This window comes from Brassica oleracea, chromosome C2 (assembly GCF_000695525.1).
Source record: "Brassica oleracea var. oleracea cultivar TO1000 chromosome C2, BOL, whole genome shotgun sequence".
NCBI classification, from domain to species: Eukaryota; Viridiplantae; Streptophyta; class Magnoliopsida; order Brassicales; family Brassicaceae; genus Brassica; species Brassica oleracea.
This window is the reverse complement of record NC_027749.1, coordinates 46,130,860-46,148,637: the sequence shown is the minus strand read 5'-3', so window position 1 is coordinate 46,148,637 and position 17,778 is coordinate 46,130,860. Positions and strand designations below refer to the sequence as shown.

The following is a 17,778-nucleotide window of genomic DNA, read 5'->3' as shown; positions in this document are numbered from 1 at the left end:
GGGGGGGGGGGGGGGGGGGGGGGGTGAGCCTGAGAACGTCCACGCTAGTCCTACTCTCTTTCTCTCTTTCTCCCAAGCCGCATCTGTATTGCAGATTACCGCTTCCCCATTTTGTTGCATTCTATTAGATGATGCCGTCTCCCTCTCCTTCTGCAACAAGGAGGTATGTGATTCGATTTTTTGTTGTGCTAGATTCCATTCTTGTGCTGATGATACTCCTTTTGTCGCTGTTTCCTCAGAGGTATAGCTTCTCTTTTCAAAAACCAGAGCGTTTCTTGAGTTCCAGATTGCCCAGCAGATCCAGGGTAGCACATTGCCTTTGATTCCTGTCGGAGGAAGGCCGATCGCTTGACGGTGCTTTGTGAATGCTTTCTCAAAACTGTCTTCATCCATTATATGTGGAGCTTTAGCCAATGGTATTTGTTTCCATACCTCTCTCGCGTACTGGCAACTGAAGAATATATGCTCTTTTGTTTCCTTTTCTTGGCATCTTATGCAGTTGAGGTCTGATCCAAGTCCACGTTTTTGCAGGTTTTCCCCTAAGGGGAAGGCATTCTGTATGATTGACCACATGAACATCTTCATTTTAGGAGAGAAAGATCCCCTCCATACATCTCCCAGCCAATTGAATTCCCCCGGGCTTGCTTGTCTTGTCTGTTCTAGAGGCCGTGAAACAACAGAGTTATACCCCGATCTTGTTGAGTAGACTCCTGAAAGCAATGGGAGCCATATGACTGAATCCTCAGCTCCCATCTTGCTTGGATGAAGGCACTGGATTTGGCTTGCCAAAGAAGGTAAAACTTCTTCTATTCTCGTTTTGTTTCATTCCAGATCCGTCATTAGTAAGTCTGCAACCGTTAAATCTTGTACCGCCTCTTTGATCGGTCCATAGGATTTAAGTTGATTGTCTAGGGAGATCCAAGAGTCTCTCCAGACGCTTGTTGTGTTTCCATTCCCTATGGCTCTTCCAATGTTTCCTTGTAGTAGATCTCTTCCTGCCAAGATTCCCCTCCATCCGTGGGAGCAAGAATTAGATGCAGTGACTTTTAGAAAACTCTGGTTATGACAGTATTTTCCTTTTAGAACTCTTGCTAGTAGGCAGTTTGGAACCGTCATTATTCTCCATGCTATTTTAGCGAGTAAATCCTTGTTAAAGATCTGTATATCCCTGAACCCTAGGCCTCCATTATCTTTAGGTTGCGTAAGCTTGTCCCAAGAAACCCAGCACATCTTTTTCTTTCCTTGTGGTCAATCCCACCAAAATCTAGTCAAAACTGATTGTATTCTCTTGCACAGGCTGACAGGGAGTAAGAAGCAAGACATGGTGTAAGTTGGAACTGCTGTGAGTGTGGACTTGAGCATTGTTAGCTTGCCAGCTCTGGACAAAAATCTCGTAGACAGGCTCTGAGCTCTCTGCCTGATTTTATCTACTAGGGAGGTGAAGAGATCTTTCTTCCTTCTTCCAAAGTGTTCTGGTAAGCCTAAGTATTTCCCCAAGCCACATTCTTTGCTGATCCCCAGAGTTAATTTTGCAGCTTCTTTGACTGCAGGGGGCGTTTTTGAGGAGAAGGTGATGGATGATTTGGATTTGTTGATTCGTTGACCAGACGCTTCTCCGTATCTTGCGAGTATCTTCACTAGAGTGTCGCAGGTCTTTGCAGATGATTGACAGAAGAACATGGTATCATCTGCAAAGAGCAGATGATTGATTCGTGGGCATCCTCTAGCTACCCTTACTCCCTGAAGCGAGCCATCTCTTGCTGCATTTTTACAGAGCCCTGACAAGACCTCTTCACACAGGATAAACAGGTAAGGAGACATTGGATCCCCTTGTCCAATTCCCCGAGACGGTTGTACTTCTCCATAGACTGAATCGTTAACTAGATAAGAATAGGTTACCGTAGTAACACATTGCATAATCCAGTTAGTCCAAATACCATGAAAGCCAAGTCTCTTTAGAACATTAGCTATGAAATTCCATTCCACTCTGTCATAGGCTTTAGACATGTCTGTTTTGACTGCCATAGTGCATCTTTTCTCTGCCTTTGATGTCTTGAGGAAGTGAAGAACTTCATGAGTAATGAGCACATTGTCTGAAATCACCCTTTCTGGTATAAACGCAGATTGATTTTCAGATATGATCGCACTTAGGACTGGCCTGAGCCGCAGTGATAGCAATTTTGAAATAATCTTGAAGTAGACGTTGCAAAGTGCTATAGGGCGATACTCTTCCACCTTTGATGCTGTTGTGCTTTTTGGAATCAGCCTGACAAACATTTTGTTTATTGATGGTGTTAGGTACCCGGTGACGAAGAAGAGCTGAATTTCTCTTGACACTGCATCTCCCACCGTGTCCCAGTTAGTTTGAAAGAAACTAGCTGAGAATCCATCAGGGCCTGGTGCCTTATCAGGGTGAATCGCGAAGGTTGCATCTTTTATTTCACCAAATGAAGGGATTTCAATGAGTTTCTCATTTTGTTCTTGTGTGACACAGGGTTGGAGAGCTTCATTGACTATATCTTCTCCATTCGAATTGCTGGCTGTGAACAGTTGGGAGTAATATTTGCAAATGACTTCCGAGATTTGCGTTTTTTCGTAGACAGGTATCCCATCTTCATCATCAACCACTGTCATTATGTTTCTTGCTTTTCTTCCTTTGGTGACGGCGTGAAAGAATCCGGAATTTGAATCGTGAACTGAGTCATCTATTTGACTTTGTTTTGCGTTATTATTTTGTCTGGCACATTCTGTTTTCTTTTTCTTCTGAGATCGTCAGGTTCATTGATAGCAAATGAAGAGAATGAGACTGAATATATAGAGGTGTCTAGTTTATTAGTTAATTGTTACCAATTTTAGTATTTCTATTTGAGATTTTCAACGTTTGAAAGTGCATCAACTATTCTATAGTATACCAGCTTTATAAATGAACATGGACACAACAAATACATTAACAAATATACTCATTCCACAACAATCTGTCAATCATACACCATGGGGGATTTTAGGTTTTGCATTGTAGTGTATCGGCCTATGTTTTATTGTAATTTAAGAAGTGACGACAAATGTCAACAACTCACACACATCTAGTTACTATTGCTTCACACACGTACAAGATCAACTTGATTATTTTAAATGTTCAAAGCAAAAATGATATCAACCAGTAAAAGTATGCATTTGTTTGTGATGGAAACAGAGTATGACCGTTGACATGGCTGACGGATCTCAAAATCTAACTCAGAAATTAGGGTTAGCGTTTATGTTAACGTGCTGAATAAGTAACTAATGAATTGAATGTTTTGCTAATATCAATATGGGAAGATACAACTATGGAGAGCTAAATAGTAAGAGTACCAAAGGATCGAGACTATAGGTTCAATATGAGAGAATTCGAGTCTGATTCTCCTTCTCCTTGACTCTTTATTATAGGCGCTTAGAGGTGTGCTTAGAGGTGGATATAACGGCGAGGTGATCTCCAGTGAATATCAGATGCTTAGAGCACCATTATCTCAACAACTCATAAAGGATTGCTTAATTATATAATAATAGTAATTAATAATTTTTTTTTGGTAAGCAACTTAGCTAAGCAACTTGATAATTTTCCTCTTCCATTGCAAAGTTCTTATTTTAGGGATCTTAAAAAATTTAAACATTTTTTATTAAACTTAAAATTTATTTATTAAATAAAACATATTACAAGATAACATTTAAAACATAGATCTAAGAAAAGAACATAAAACAAAGATTCATAAAATAAACGAAAATTATTTGAAAGAAGCATCCGAGATCAGTTGTTGTCTTCATCCCGTCCAAATTTATGCCATATATGTTCAACCAAATCATCTTTGAGTTGTTGATGCATTTGTCTATCAAGAATTCTTGTTCGAGCATCCATCATATTTGCGATATTTGTAGGGATATCTGTAGAATATGTTAGATCGACATGTGAAGTTCCGGTGTCTTCTCCTTGTTGGAACTCTGAAACATCAAATTGAGTGTATCCATCTCGTTCGTCTTCTATTATCATATTGTGGAGTATGATGCATGCTCTCATAATCTTCCCAATTTTGACTTTATCTCAAAATAGCGCTGGATTTTTAACAACGGCAAAGCGAGCTTGCAAGACTCCAAAAGCACGCTCGACATCTTTTCGGACAGCTTCTTGATGTTGAGCAAATAAAACTGCTTTCGGTCCTTGTGGTATAGGAATAGACTGGATAAAAGTTGTCCATTTCAGATAAATACCATCGGTTAGATAGTAAGTCATACGATACTCTCTTCCATTAACAGAGAAGGTAACTTGCGGAGCTTGACCCTTTATTATGTCATCAAAAACATGTAAGCGATCAAGAACATTGATATCATTTAAGGTACCTGGAAGTCCAAAAAACGCATGCCATATCCAGAGATCATACTAAGCAACCGCTTCTAAAACGATCGTTGGTTTACCCGAACCACGAGAATATTGCCATTTCCAAGCGGTGGGACAATTTTTTCACTCCCAATGCATACAATCGATGCTTTCTATCATCCCGGGAAATCCACGGTGCTCTCCAATATGAAGTGGACGTTGAAGGTCAGCTGGTGTTGGTCTTCTTAGGTACTCATCGGCAAATAAATAAATTATTTCTTCCACAAAATTTTCTACACATAACCGAGTTGTTGTTTCACCGAGCCGGAGGTATTCGTCGACCGCATCAGCCGCAGAACCATATGCCAAGACATGAATGGCTGCAGTACACTTTTGAAGGGGAGAGAGACTGTTCCTTCCGAGACCATCTTTCTTATCCCGAAAGTATTGAACTTCGTTGGATAGTCGATCAACAATGTGCATGAACAACGGCTTGTTCATTCTAAAACGTCGTTGGAAGAAATTTGCAGGATACGTTGGAGTTTCACTGAAATAATCATTCCCTAATCGAATGTGCCCTTCTGCCCGGTTTCTTTCGATATAAGCTCGTTTCTAAGAAGCTTTGTGTCGTTTGTGTCTATATTATTGTCACGGACTGAACCAAATGTGGAGTCTTGTCTTTTGTATGCTTGTGGAGTCTTGTCGTTTGTGTCACAGACTGAATGCGAAGAAGTCTATATTATTGTTTCATAATTTGTAACATGAGTATTCAAGTCTCTCTATTTCTCAACAAACTCTCTCTCAAACTCGCTCTCTATCTCTCTCAAACTCTCTCTCAAACACACTCTCTCTCTCTATTTCTCAACAAACCACTTCCCAAATCACAACCGATTTCTCAACAAACCAAATTTCTCAACAAACCACTTCGATCATTGCCAAATATTTCTCAACTAACAAAATTCCAAATCTTTTTTCTTCTTCTTACCAAACCCAATTTCAAATCTCTTTTAGTTCATAAATATGACATCTTCTTCTCAAAAAAATTTCGAAGAATCAGTTGATGACCAATATTTTGATCAATATTTTGATCAAACCTTAGAGAATTTAACCATTGGTCATCAAGAAGAACCAAGGAAACCATAAACGACACAAAGCTTCTTCTTCGCCTGTGACACAAACGACACGACTCCACAAGTGACACAAAGCTTCTTCGTCTGTGACAAGGTCACTCCCTTTGCTCCTGCAATCAACAAGAACAAGCTACACTTAATAACACGTAACAAAAACATAACAACAAGAATATGAAACACAAGAACCATAACAACAAACAAGAACATCATCATTAATTAAACATAGACAGTACATGAATATGAGACAAACAACAAACAAGAACATCATCATTAATTAAACATAGACAATACATAAATATGAGACAAACAACAAACAAGAACATGAACAAATAGACACTTAAACAGATGAGCTTCTTCTTAAGACTAAGTGGAGAACAACTCAGTAATGAGCTTCTTCTTTAGCGTTTCTTCATACTCAGCCAATGGCTCTATTTTAGCAAGTAGCCGGTCAAGTAGACCTATCTTGGAGAGCCTTTCTTTCCTACACAATTTCTCTTGTTTAATGGACCAAATTCGCTCATACTCCTTTATCCCCTTCCCTCTTCCATTGGCTTCTTACCACCGCGCTTGGCAGCCTTAACACCAAGGGGCCGAGCCATTCCCTCAACCGCTTCACCAGTCACATCGTCAGTTGCGTATGATGTTGAAGATTGAACACCGTCCTCACCCTTTCTCTTTTTAGAGGATTTCTCCGTAGATAGAACATACCACTTTTGGTCATGGCGAAGGTCCTTCCACGCATGTTCCAGAGTAATTTATTTTGTAGTTGTTGAAGAAGATAACGTGAGCTTGTTTGAGAATGTCATTCTCATTTTGGCCTGAAGTTTTCTCTCTGGCTGCGGCTTCATACGCTCCGCAGAACTTGCAGACAAGATCATTGATCTTGTGCCACCGGTTCTTGCAGTGCAATGGCTCTCTTCTTTCACGGCCTGCAAGCTTCGGACTAGCAGCAAAGTAGTCTGCTATTCTCTGCCAGAAGGCCACAGACTTCTGCTCGTTCCCAACAACAACATCTTTGCTGGTGTTTAACCAAGAGCTGATGAGGACCACATTATCTGTTGGCGTCCAGGCCCTCCGTTCTTTACGCTCCAGTGGAGTATCTTGCTCGAAGTTTGAACCTTATGCGGCTTGCGTGCCAAATAAAGGAATGGGAGAAGAATCTTGTTGACTTTGAAGAAGATCAACAAAATTTAAATTCAAATATGGATTGGAATCCATTTTTGAATATGTCTTAAGTACTAGACAAACTCAGACAAGCAAATAGAGAAGAAAGAAGTTTGATAGATGGAAGAGATAAAGGGAAGGGAAGAGAAGAAATAAGTTTAATAGAGGAGATAAACACATTCATCACTCACATAACCAAATGGACTTGACTTTTATCTAGCTCAGTACCCACACCGTAATTACGAAAGGGAAGAGAAGAAAGAAGTTTCTAGCAAACGATCACTTCTATTTATCACACAACCATATTCTACCTCTAACCAGGACATTAATTACACTTCAGCACACATTCATCACATAACCATAAGCTAGTTCACTAAGAAAAACATTAATTATCAACCATAAATCTTTCAATCAATTAAAAGAAGAAGACATTTACTTGTTTTGAGCTTCCTTCGTCTTGTACTCCTCTGTTTTCAGCTTCCTTCGTCTTGTACCCTCGATCCACGCATGTTACTATACAAACACACAAAACAAGCAAACACAAAGTCAGAACATATCTAAAACGATTTCAAGGACTGAAACAAGCAAACAAGCAAACAAGCAAACAAACACAAAGTCAGAACATATCAAAAACGATTTAATCAAACACAGAACATCAAATGAGATCATTCCATCTTAGTTCAAACAATTCCAAGTTGAAATAAACTTACAAACAAATCTATTTTCATCCATCCATCTTAATTGAAACAAAATTGCAAACAAATCATATTTGAACAATCCATCTCAAGACAGAACAACCTAATCAAACAAATTTAAATTTACAAAATTTTATGAACTTGAAACTGAAGCTTTACCTTCGCCGAGAGAGAGCTTCGACTCCACCGAGAGATAGCTCTGTCGCCGTCGAGGAGAGCTCCGTCGCCACCGATACACCGAATCGATGAGAAAGAGGGAAGGCTTCGTCTCCGCCGAGAGAGATCTCCGTCGCCACCGATACACCTAACCAACAAATAACAAAGAAAAAACAACCGATCAGGATAATAAGATTCATAATCTAAACATATGCAAAATCGAATAACACAAGAACCGCTTACCTTTCGAATTGTGGAGAGCCACCGAGCGAGATGACCGTCACCGTTGAGGAGAACCACCATCGAGATCGCAGACGCGGAGCCACCGAGGGAGACGTCGCTGACGATAGCAGAGCCACGGAGACGATTTCAATTCGCCTTTCGTCGGGGGAGAGGATTCGAAAGAGAGAGAGAGAGAGAGAGAGAGAGACAAAACCGAGATTGATCGCGTTTCACGCGTAACCGAAGCTCTCACCTCTCATATCTTGACACGTGGACGCTAAAACACGGCGCTTCGCGGGCTTAATAAAGCGTCGTGTTTTCTGTTTTCTTATTTTTTTATATTTTTTAAATTAAAATTACCCCTAACCACCCTCCTAAGCGCATGCGATAAGGCTGCTCTTATTATGTTATAGTTTGATTGTATCAGTTCGGCGTGGACCTCTCAACGCGGAATGGATGTTTGACCTTCGTGGGCCTATTGTGTTCTTCCGACCCTTAGGGCATGATTAACCCCGGTCTCCTAGCCGGAGTTCTTAACTCATGATTTGATATTTTTTTGTTTTTTTGTTTTTTTTATAATTTTCGGATAAGAGACCGCTCTTGTATCTATTATTTAAGAGACAGTTCTTAGTTTTTCTTAGTTAAAAGCTAAGAAAATCTAAGAACCGTCTCTTAACCGAAGCTAAGAACCCCAGTCAAAAGACTGGGGTTAATGATGGTCTTAGTGATACTAGATTGAATTAATTTTTAAATAGTGTTTGGAGTAGGGCGAAACCCGCCTTCCGAACAATAGAAAAGAACAAGAAAAACATGATCTCATACTAAAGAACATAATTAAAACCTTTAAACATCCATCTTTTATAAAAAAAAAAATACTGAGTGAATTTACCTCAAAAATTGCTATTAGAATCTATGCCTTATTCGAAAATGGTTGAATTTTCTCTAAATAAAGTTGATTCTAATTAAAAAAATAATAATAGCTATGTCTATTTTTCATCTAATGGTGAATTTATCTTCTTCATTTTTTCACTAAAAATCCAAGATAAAAGTAGAAAGTAAAATGATAATCATATGTAATTGGCTTTCCATTCAGTTATGCTTCTTCTCCACATTCTTAGCGATTAATGCAGTAATTTGCCTTTGATCAGCAGGGCCAGTGTTCAGCTGGACGTGGTCATCCGAATGGAGATTCATCATTGGTCAATTCCATTTTTAATCCTATCTTAATCAAAAGACTAAAGGCCCTTACCGAAGTCATTTGATTTCAGTTTGAAAGAAAATCGATAAAGAATTTGATGTCGTAAAGCCAAATTGATAAGTTGGATATACGTAAAATCCATCCAAAGCCCACCCAAATGCCGAAACCTTGACTACTTTTTACCATCTCTCGAAAATGTCTTAATAAAGTTAATTAACGCCCCCTCGAAGTGGATCCAATTGATCTCAAAACAAATTATTTCTGGAATAAGCCGAATTATGATATTTGTTTAAAGCGTAATATAAAAACGCTCTCCCTCCCTCTCTCTCAGACTCTCACAGACTCCAAAGCAAAAGGCTCCAAGAATTTCTGATCTGACTTCGCATCTCCCGCCGTGTCACCGTCGCCGCATCACCATCTCCGGCCACCGTGAGTACTCTCTCTCTCTCTCTCACTCTTTCGCGGTTAGTCGTTGCAATATTAAGCATTTTTTCCGCTGTTAAACTCGTTGAAAAGAATCGCATAGTCACTGAGAATCCATGGATTCTTTGCTTTGCATCGTAGAATCATTGTCTTCAACATTGGTAGATTTTATCTCTTTTCTTGGAGATCCCGAACTGGTTCTTGGTACCGTTTTCGATTTTCTTGATGATTGTTCTTTTGTCTTGTCTTCTTCCTTGTTTCAGTTATCGTTTTAAACCTTTTCTAGACTCAATCACAATCAGGTTGGTGGAGATGGGAAGAATGTTCGAGATAGAACTCGAGGGACCCTTCTACACATGCATAAAGTGCCACACACATCTCGGAGTTCCCAGTGATATCATCTCTAAGGAGATTGGTCAGGTTTTTTTTTTAAAACTTACATCTCATCTTTTAACTTGAAACTGCATCTTGACATGCCTCTGATGTTTTATTTTCAGGATGGTCGTTACGAATATGAGTTCACTAGACTGTACGTATATACATGCTTCCCAGTTGTTTCATGTTGCTTGATGAGTTTTTTAACCAAATATATATATCCTTAATTTTGGTGGCAGCTTCAATACATTTCTTGCTGAAAGACCGTTCAATTCTGCTGTGAAAGATATCTTTTGTGTCGGTTGTTCCAATATCATCGGCATTTATGGCGTAAGAGAAGACCCCTCAAGACTCAGATTCCACCAAAGCAAACTCAGTTCTTCAACTTTATAATGTGTGCTCATTGATTTTGTGGTTTCTTTCTCACAGGTAACTGGGGGTTCTTACTGGGTTTTGAGGTAAATGTGACATTTTTTTTCTTTGTTAAAGCCTTTATATTTAGGAACGGTTTCATTAATACAACAACAAACTAACACAAAATGTAGGAACGAATTCCATGGACCGGAAGGAAGCGATGATGAGGTTTAGGAGTTGGTATGTGTTAAGAAAACAAAAGACTATTTGAAGTAGAAGTATATGTTCTTGAATTTCATATTACTTTGTATAGTGTGTGGATAGTCTCAAGAACAAATCACATATTGTTCCTTTTGGGATTTGATGACATTTGAAAGTTCTTACTTTTATACTTATTGTATGTGTACAATGCAATTACTTATCACTAATGACATGTGACATCTATTTGACATTGTTTTGTGTTGTTATTTTGTCTGGCACATTCTATTTTTATTCTTCTTCTGAGATCTTGAATTGAGACTAAATCAGTTAGGTTCATTGAAAGCAAAGGAGGAGAATGAGACTGAATATATAGTACAGGGTATCTACTTTATTAGTTATTGTCACCAATTTTTAGTGGTTTCTTTTAAGATTTTCAACAATTTGAACTTGTATCAACTGTAGTATGCCAGTTTTATAGATGAACTCGGACACAGACACACAGCAAATACATCAACAAATACACTCATACCACAACAATCTGACAATCATACACCATGGGAACTTTTTGGTTTTGCATTGTAGTGTACGGCCTATGTTTAATTGTAATTTAAGATGTGACGACAAATGTCAACAACTCATACACACCGTACAAGATCAACTTGACTATTTTAAATGTTCAAAACAAAAAACACACATCATACGTTTCTTATTGTGCACACTTTTTGTATACGGTTTATTCCAAAATCATGCCCCCCTCCTTTTAGAGACGTGCAGAGACGTGCGATGCATATGCTCTCACAGAACTCTACCAAGAAACTCTCACCTCGCCGATATAAAATAAACAGAAGATAAAGCCAGAGGTATTAGATCATCATTATCCCAGCAACCATGAAAGGTTGCTTAAATTTTTTTTTTTTGGTCTGAACAAAAAAATAAAAAATAAAATAAAAAGTGCACCAATTGCGGACCGCCACGTGTTGGTGAGGCACACAAACAGTACAAGCAACAAAGAAAGCTCAGTGCTTATTTTGCATACGGAAAAGACGATGCTTGTGTTTTTGGTGGGACCCAAGCCATAATCAACATTTTTTTAACGAATAAGATCTCTCAGCTACCTCCAATAATATAGGCAACACAATGTCAAAGATACTATAAATATTACATTAAACCAATAAATAGCAGCCATACATCTGTTGATTTTGTATTAAATACAGAAAAAAAGAAAGAAAGCTACGTTACGTGATGATGTGCATAAAGATTTTTTTTTGGGTTCACCAACCAATAGAAAATTATCATTTTAAATCTAGTATTTTTTAATTAAGGAAACAAAATAACTTGCCAAATTATATTATGTTTTTAAAATAAAAAATAAAAAATCAAATAAATAAAAATAACAATACTTCTAAAAAAAGATTATTTAAAAAAAAATATTTATTTTTAAGATTTAGAGTTTAGTGTTTAAGATTTATAATTTAGAATTTATCCAAATGTTTAGTGTTTTTCCAAGGGTTTAGGGTTTACCTAAGGGCTTAGGGTTTACCCAAGGGATTAGGGTTTACCCAAGGGTTTAAGGATTTCCCAAGGGTTTAGGGTTTAGGATTAGAGTTTAGGGTTTAGGGTTTTGTTGACAACATGTTTAGTGTTTTTCCAAGGGTTTAGGGGTTTACCCAAGGATTTAGGGTTTATCCAAGGATTTAGGGTTTAGGATTTGAGTCTAGGGTTTAGTATCAGAGTTTAGTGTTTAGTTTTGGGAACTTTTTGGTTTTGCATTGTAGCGTACGGCCTATGTTTAATTGTAATTTAAGATGTGACGACCAATGTCAACAACTCACACACACCGTACATGATCAACTTGACTATTTTAAATGTTCAAAACAAAAATGATGTTAATAACCAAGAAAAGTATGCATTTGTTAATGATAGAAACAGAGTATGACTGTTGACAAAGAACAAGAAAAAGATGATCTCCTACCATTTTACCAAATACACCAAGAAAATAAGGAAGAAGAAGGAAGAAGAAGTCAAGGAAAGTAGGCTACGATACGAGGCTATAAACAGAGCACTACTTACTCATCTCTCTCACACACATTTTTTCAAACATAGCACTATCAGAAAGAAGAAGAAGATGAGTAGTTCTGTATCTCCGTCGCACAATGTCTTCGTCTATGGCAGTTTCCAGGAACCAGCAGTCGTGGGTTTGATCCTCGAATGCACTCCCGTCATCGTATCCGCTCAACTCCACGGCTTGTACTGCATCTTACTTCACATCTCCGACCTTCCTTTTGGCTTAGATTGATTGTAGACGTGTTATTGTGGATGTTGCAGTCACAGGTACAGACTCAAAGGGCGTTTGCATCCTTGTATTGCTCCTTTTGAGACCGGAGTTATCAACGGCAAGGTTGAGTTCTCATCTTTTTTTTTTTTGTTGGGAAAATATTACAACCTAAGAAAGAAACAAACAAAACCTAATCTTCAAAAACTTCTTGAGCACGTAACTACTTCTTTTACAAAGAAGTGCGCCTTAAGTAAGAGCGGTTAGGTTAGAAGACTAATCATAAACAAGATAACTTTCTTGGTTACCCCTCAAAAAATAAGAATTCGAATTTCTTCTATAATCTATGACTGTGCAATTGGGATATTTGGATTTTAATCAACCAGTATTAATAGAGGATATCTTGTTTTGTTTGGGTTTATTTCAGTCATGTGTATAGGCTGAAAGGACGTTTGCATGCATGTATTTCTCCTTCTGAGAATGGACTTACCAACGGAAAGGTTTTTATTTCGTCTCTGTTGTTCTTACAAGGCTTCAGCTTCTATCTTGAAGTGTTGTCAACATTGTTCTGTTGGTTCTGAAAAAAAAGGTTTGATCTGTTTGGTGCAGATACTAACTGGATTGACAGATGGTCAGCTAGAGAACTTAGATATGATTGAAGGAGATGAATACGAGAGAAAAACTGTTGAGGTTGTATTGACCGTAAGTTTCACTTCATAATCTCTAATGATCTTTTATTATAATATTACTTAGAGCTTGAAGCTTGATCTCCTTTTATGCAGGATACCTTGGAGAAAATGGAAGTGGAAGCCTTTATATGGGCCAACAAGGATGATCCTGATATGTATGGAGAATGGGATTTTGAGGTTGAACTCATACGCTCACAAGTTTCCAGAGCATCATAACTAATCACAAGTGTTTATTAAGTTTATGTTGCTTAATGGTTTTGGCGCAAACATTTTGTGTGGATATTTTATTTTGGTAGGAGTGGAAGCGGCTTCACATGGAGAAGTTCATAGAGGCATCGAAGAAGTTCATCGAATGGAAGAAGAATCCAAATGGCAAAACAAGGGAAGAGTTTGCCAAATTTGTAAACGAAGATCCTCCCGTGGCTTGAAGGATGTGTTATCTAATATTTATCTATCTTTTACTCAAAAATAAAAGGGTCTGATCAGTGAAATGCCATAAGATTATAATAAACTTTGTGAGTTCGAAAACAAAAAGATGTTGTACTGTATCTATATCTATATATGAACAAGAGGTATATGTGTTAAGTTTGGTGTCTTAATCTGAACCCAAAAAGTCATTTTGATTTGAAAAATACAAGTATAGCTGTCAAATGGACGTGCTGACCATTGGTCGTTCATGTCCAAATATAAATGGGTATATTTCGGTGACACTCATTTGTCCATGCGGATTATAAATGGACAAGAATCACAAGACCAATGGGTAATGGGCGTTAATGGATTTGGACTATGTGGATGCGGTCGGTCCAATTGTCACAAAAAGTTAGGGTTTCTAAAATTTAATATCGAATTTTCTGACAAAACCAGAAAATCAAGTGTTCTCGCTAAAACCACAAAACAATTTTTTCCTCCAAAACCGGAAAATCAAGTTTTTCCGCCAAAACCGGAAAATCGAGTTTTCTCGCCAAAACTGGAAAATCGAGTTTTTCTGCCAAAACCGCAAAATCAATTTTTTCCGCCCAAACTGCAAAATCGAGTTTTTCCGCCAGAACTGCAAAATCGGGGTTTCCTGCCAAAACTAGAAAATCGAGTTTTCCCGCCAAAACCGCAAAATCGAGTTTTTCCGCCAAAACCGCAAAATCGATTTTTCCCGCCAAAACGGCAAAATCAAGTTTTTCCGCAAATACCGTAAATTCGACTTTTTTTCACCAAAACCAGAAAATCGAGTTTTCCCGCCAAAACTGCAAAATCGAGGTTTTCTGTCAAAACTAAGTTTTTTCCGGCAAAACCGCAAAATCGATTTTTCACCGAAACCGCAAAATCGAGTTTTCCACCAAAACAGTAAAATTTGTAAGCTTATAGATTAAAATTTAAAATTTTCTTATATGGTCCATTATGGACTCCATGGCAGTCCATGTAAACATGGGTGTTAGTGGGTATGTTCTTTAGTGGACATGATTCCTAATGGATATGATCACTCTTTGTTCACAAACAATAAATGGATAAATGGATATGAATTAATGGACATAAGCTAGCCGAGTTTATGGCTCTAAATACAAGAAGTTGCAAATGGTTTGGCTTTGACAGGTAGTGATTAAGCCACCGGCCATATAACCAAATACTTATAAACATTATATTAATCTTTCATAATGGAGTAACAAATCGACAACTATTCGTAGGTAGTTAAGTTAAAAGCTAAGACGGTTCTATGCTCAATCTCGTATATTGGTTAATTCTTTTTATTTTTAAATTTTTCTATAGATGTTTATTCCAAATGTCGGACAAAACAAATGTTGAACAAAAGAAAACACCTTAATTATAAAATATTATAAAAATAATGAATATGAAAAGACCAACGGAATATCTTAAGATTATAGAATGTTAAAAATACTAAGTAAATTAGAGCAGCATTATCCCTAAAATTCACATTGTGGTTTCTTAATTTTTTTTTTAATTTTTTCTGGTCTAATTAAAAAAAAAAAAAGCGCACCAATCGCGGTCTACCACGTGATGGTGAAGCCCGCGAACAGTGCAAAAAACCAATAACGATCGATCCATATCCGAAGCCTTTTGAGACCGGTTTTTATGTTTTCTGTGGGGTCCAAGGGTTAAAAACCCCTTTAATATCTTGCGTTGTCGATGCTCTTATAGAATGTGATGTTTATTGCTATTTTAGTGGCCTTATAATTTAGTTTCTGAAGTTATGAACACTGTTAATGGCTCATATCTTCGGTTTAATACATTCTTAACCAATAGTGTACCTTTGATATTTCAATTCTTGATCTCAAAATCATAAACCATCTTTCAGAAAAATTCTCGATCTCAAAATCTGAAAGAGGTGAGTTTTAAAAAGAAAAAATCTGAAAGATGTGGGATTCGGAGGTTTAAAACCATTATGGATTAGCTGACAAGTTTCCACTGATCATTAAAAATTAATGTGTTTCCATTTTATTATGTTGTTAAGAAAAAAACGGTCTCACTTCAAAGTTCAAAGCTGATAAGATTATAAGCAACCTCTAGTTTATTACCATGGAGTTCAAAAGCTATATATTAGTGTATGTAGATAAGAGTATATTAAAAATTTGGAAATCCAACTAATAATATCTCATTTAACATATTATTGATTGAATTTCCAAAAAATTTAGTATATTTTTAATTAATTATATATGCATATACTAATACGTAATTTAAGAAAAAGGTTTGTGAGTTGAGAACACAAACAAAATGTTTTATCTACATGAACACTTGTATGAAAGTATATTATTTTATCATTTATGTTGTTTTTATGTCAGAGAAGAATAATTTTTGCCCAAAAAAGAAGAAGAACAGGGTGTTTCATCAATCAATATGATGTATGTGGTCCAAATCCAAAAGAAAATTTCTTACTGATTTGGAAATGAGATTTGACTTTGGCTAACATATATTGGTCTACAATAAGGTCCACATACTTATTAAACAGAGAATCCAAAGTATCATGTCTAACCACTAACAGTCTACCACCTCACATAACTCTACCAAGAAACCCTCGCCTCGCCGATATAAAAAAAAACAAAAGTTAAAGCTAGAGGTATTAGAGCACATGCAAGGCAGAGTCCACAGAATAAATCTTTAAAAAAAATTATTAAAAAATTGATTTTTTTTGTTTTCGTGTCGGATCGGAGTCGAAAACTCCCAAGCTAAAAATTGATCTCAGCTGAGTTTCGTTACTGTGTCGCGGACCCCACAACACGTGGTGACCTACGATTAATTTTTTGTTTTCTTCTAATTACACAAAAAAAGAAAAAAAAAATAATAAAAAAATTAAAAAATAAAAAAAGCATTGGAAATCGAGTTTAGTGAGATTGAGCGTTGCATGTGCTCTTAACTACCTCCAATAATATAGGGAACACAATGTCAAAGATACTATAAATATTACATTTTGCAATTTAAGTATTAAAACCAATAAATAGACAGCCATACATCTGTTGATTTTGTATTAAATACAGAAAGAAAGAAAGAAAGCTACGTTACGTGATGATGTGCATAAATAAAGGAAGATATTACTAACTCTCTGACGTGGATTTCATTTCAAAACTAAACCTACCAGTTTCAGAGGAAGACAATGACTAGTTCTGATCAATCTCTGTCGCACAATGTCTTTGTCTACGGCAGTTTCCAAGAACCACCCGTCGTCAGTTTGATCCTCGAATGCAATCCGGTCGCCGTCTCCGCTCAGCTCCACGGCTTGTACGCCTCTCTTCTTTTTTTTTTGGCTCTAAGATTTGGTTAAATCTGATTTCTTTTTTGTTTTGTTTTGCAGTCATGTGTATAGGCTGAAAGGACGTTTGCATGCATGTATTTCTCCTTCTGAGAATGGACTTACCAACGGAAAGGTTTTTATTTCGTCTCTGTTGTTCTTACAAGGCTTCAGCTTCTATCTTGAAGTGTTGTCAACATTGTTCTGTTGGTTCTGAAAAAAAAGGTTTGATCTGTTTGGTGCAGATACTAACTGGATTGACAGATGGTCAGCTAGAGAACTTAGATATGATTGAAGGAGATGAATACGTGAGGAAGACTGTCGAAGTTGTGTTAACTGTAAGTATTATCACTTCACTTCTTCGTCGACTAATCTCATAACCATGAGATTTAATTATCCAATTATATAGGAAACCTCCGAGAAGATGAAAGTGGAAACCTATGTATGGGCTAACAAGGATGATCCTGATATGTATGGAGAATGGGATTTCGAGGTTTGATTCATTTCCTCAAGATTTCTCCTGACTACATGTTAGTCTTTTTTTAGCTTAATGGGTTTTGGCGCAAACACTTTGTGTTGATATTTGATTTGGTACTAGGAATGGAAGCGGCTTCACATGGAGAAATTCATAGAGGCAGCCAAGAAATTTATTGAATGGAAGAAGAATCCGGATGGGAGATCAAGGGAAGAGTTTGAGAAATTTGTACATGAAGATCCTCTGGTGGCCTGAAGAATTTATGTGCTTTTGTTTTGTTACCCATTAAGATGTGTGTTGAAATCACTCTCTTTATCAAATATCTTTTACTGCAAGTAAGAGC

The 17,778-nt window shown here is 37.2% G+C and overlaps 3 protein-coding genes and 1 long non-coding RNA gene across 6 annotated transcripts; all 4 read left to right on the top strand.

Moving 5' to 3' along the window:
- Nucleotides 1–44: 44 nt before the first annotated feature.
- LOC106326004 lies at nt 45–2,891 on the top strand. The gene is made up of 7 exons (XR_001267111.1): nt 45–163; nt 240–416; nt 532–794; nt 1,297–1,475; nt 1,551–1,809; nt 2,299–2,425; nt 2,495–2,891. It is a non-coding gene; the product is annotated as an uncharacterized LOC106326004 (long non-coding RNA).
- Nucleotides 2,892–9,299: 6,408 nt separating this feature from the next.
- On the top strand, nt 9,300–10,334 carry LOC106326671 (protein yippee-like At3g08990). The gene is made up of 6 exons (XM_013764589.1): nt 9,300–9,342; nt 9,639–9,756; nt 9,834–9,865; nt 9,951–10,041; nt 10,141–10,169; nt 10,257–10,334. The coding sequence occupies exons 2-6, from the start codon at nt 9,649–9,651 to the stop codon at nt 10,297–10,299; spliced, it is 303 nt and encodes a 100-aa protein (XP_013620043.1). The 5' UTR covers nt 9,300–9,342; nt 9,639–9,648; the 3' UTR covers nt 10,300–10,334.
- A 1,811-nt stretch (nt 10,335–12,145) lies between these two features.
- On the top strand, nt 12,146–13,812 carry LOC106322990 (protein AIG2-like). Of its 3 annotated transcripts, none has more exons than XM_013761139.1 (5): nt 12,148–12,513; nt 12,966–13,038; nt 13,148–13,228; nt 13,321–13,404; nt 13,524–13,812. In XM_013761139.1, exons 1-5 carry the CDS (start codon nt 12,227–12,229, stop codon nt 13,653–13,655), a joined length of 657 nt encoding a protein of 218 aa, XP_013616593.1. In that variant the 5' UTR covers nt 12,148–12,226; the 3' UTR covers nt 13,656–13,812. The 3 variants fall into 3 exon arrangements, with proteins under 3 accessions (XP_013616594.1, XP_013616593.1, XP_013616592.1); XM_013761138.1 differs by having other exon boundaries at nt 12,150–12,513; nt 13,148–13,240; XM_013761140.1 differs by lacking the exon at nt 13,321–13,404 and having other exon boundaries at nt 12,146–12,513; nt 13,148–13,240.
- Nucleotides 13,813–16,752: 2,940 nt separating this feature from the next.
- LOC106322991 (protein AIG2-like) lies at nt 16,753–17,774 on the top strand. The gene is made up of 5 exons (XM_013761141.1): nt 16,753–16,950; nt 17,024–17,096; nt 17,206–17,298; nt 17,370–17,453; nt 17,559–17,774. The coding sequence occupies exons 1-5, from the start codon at nt 16,826–16,828 to the stop codon at nt 17,688–17,690; spliced, it is 507 nt and encodes a 168-aa protein (XP_013616595.1). The 5' UTR covers nt 16,753–16,825; the 3' UTR covers nt 17,691–17,774.
- Nucleotides 17,775–17,778: the final 4 nt, after the last annotated feature.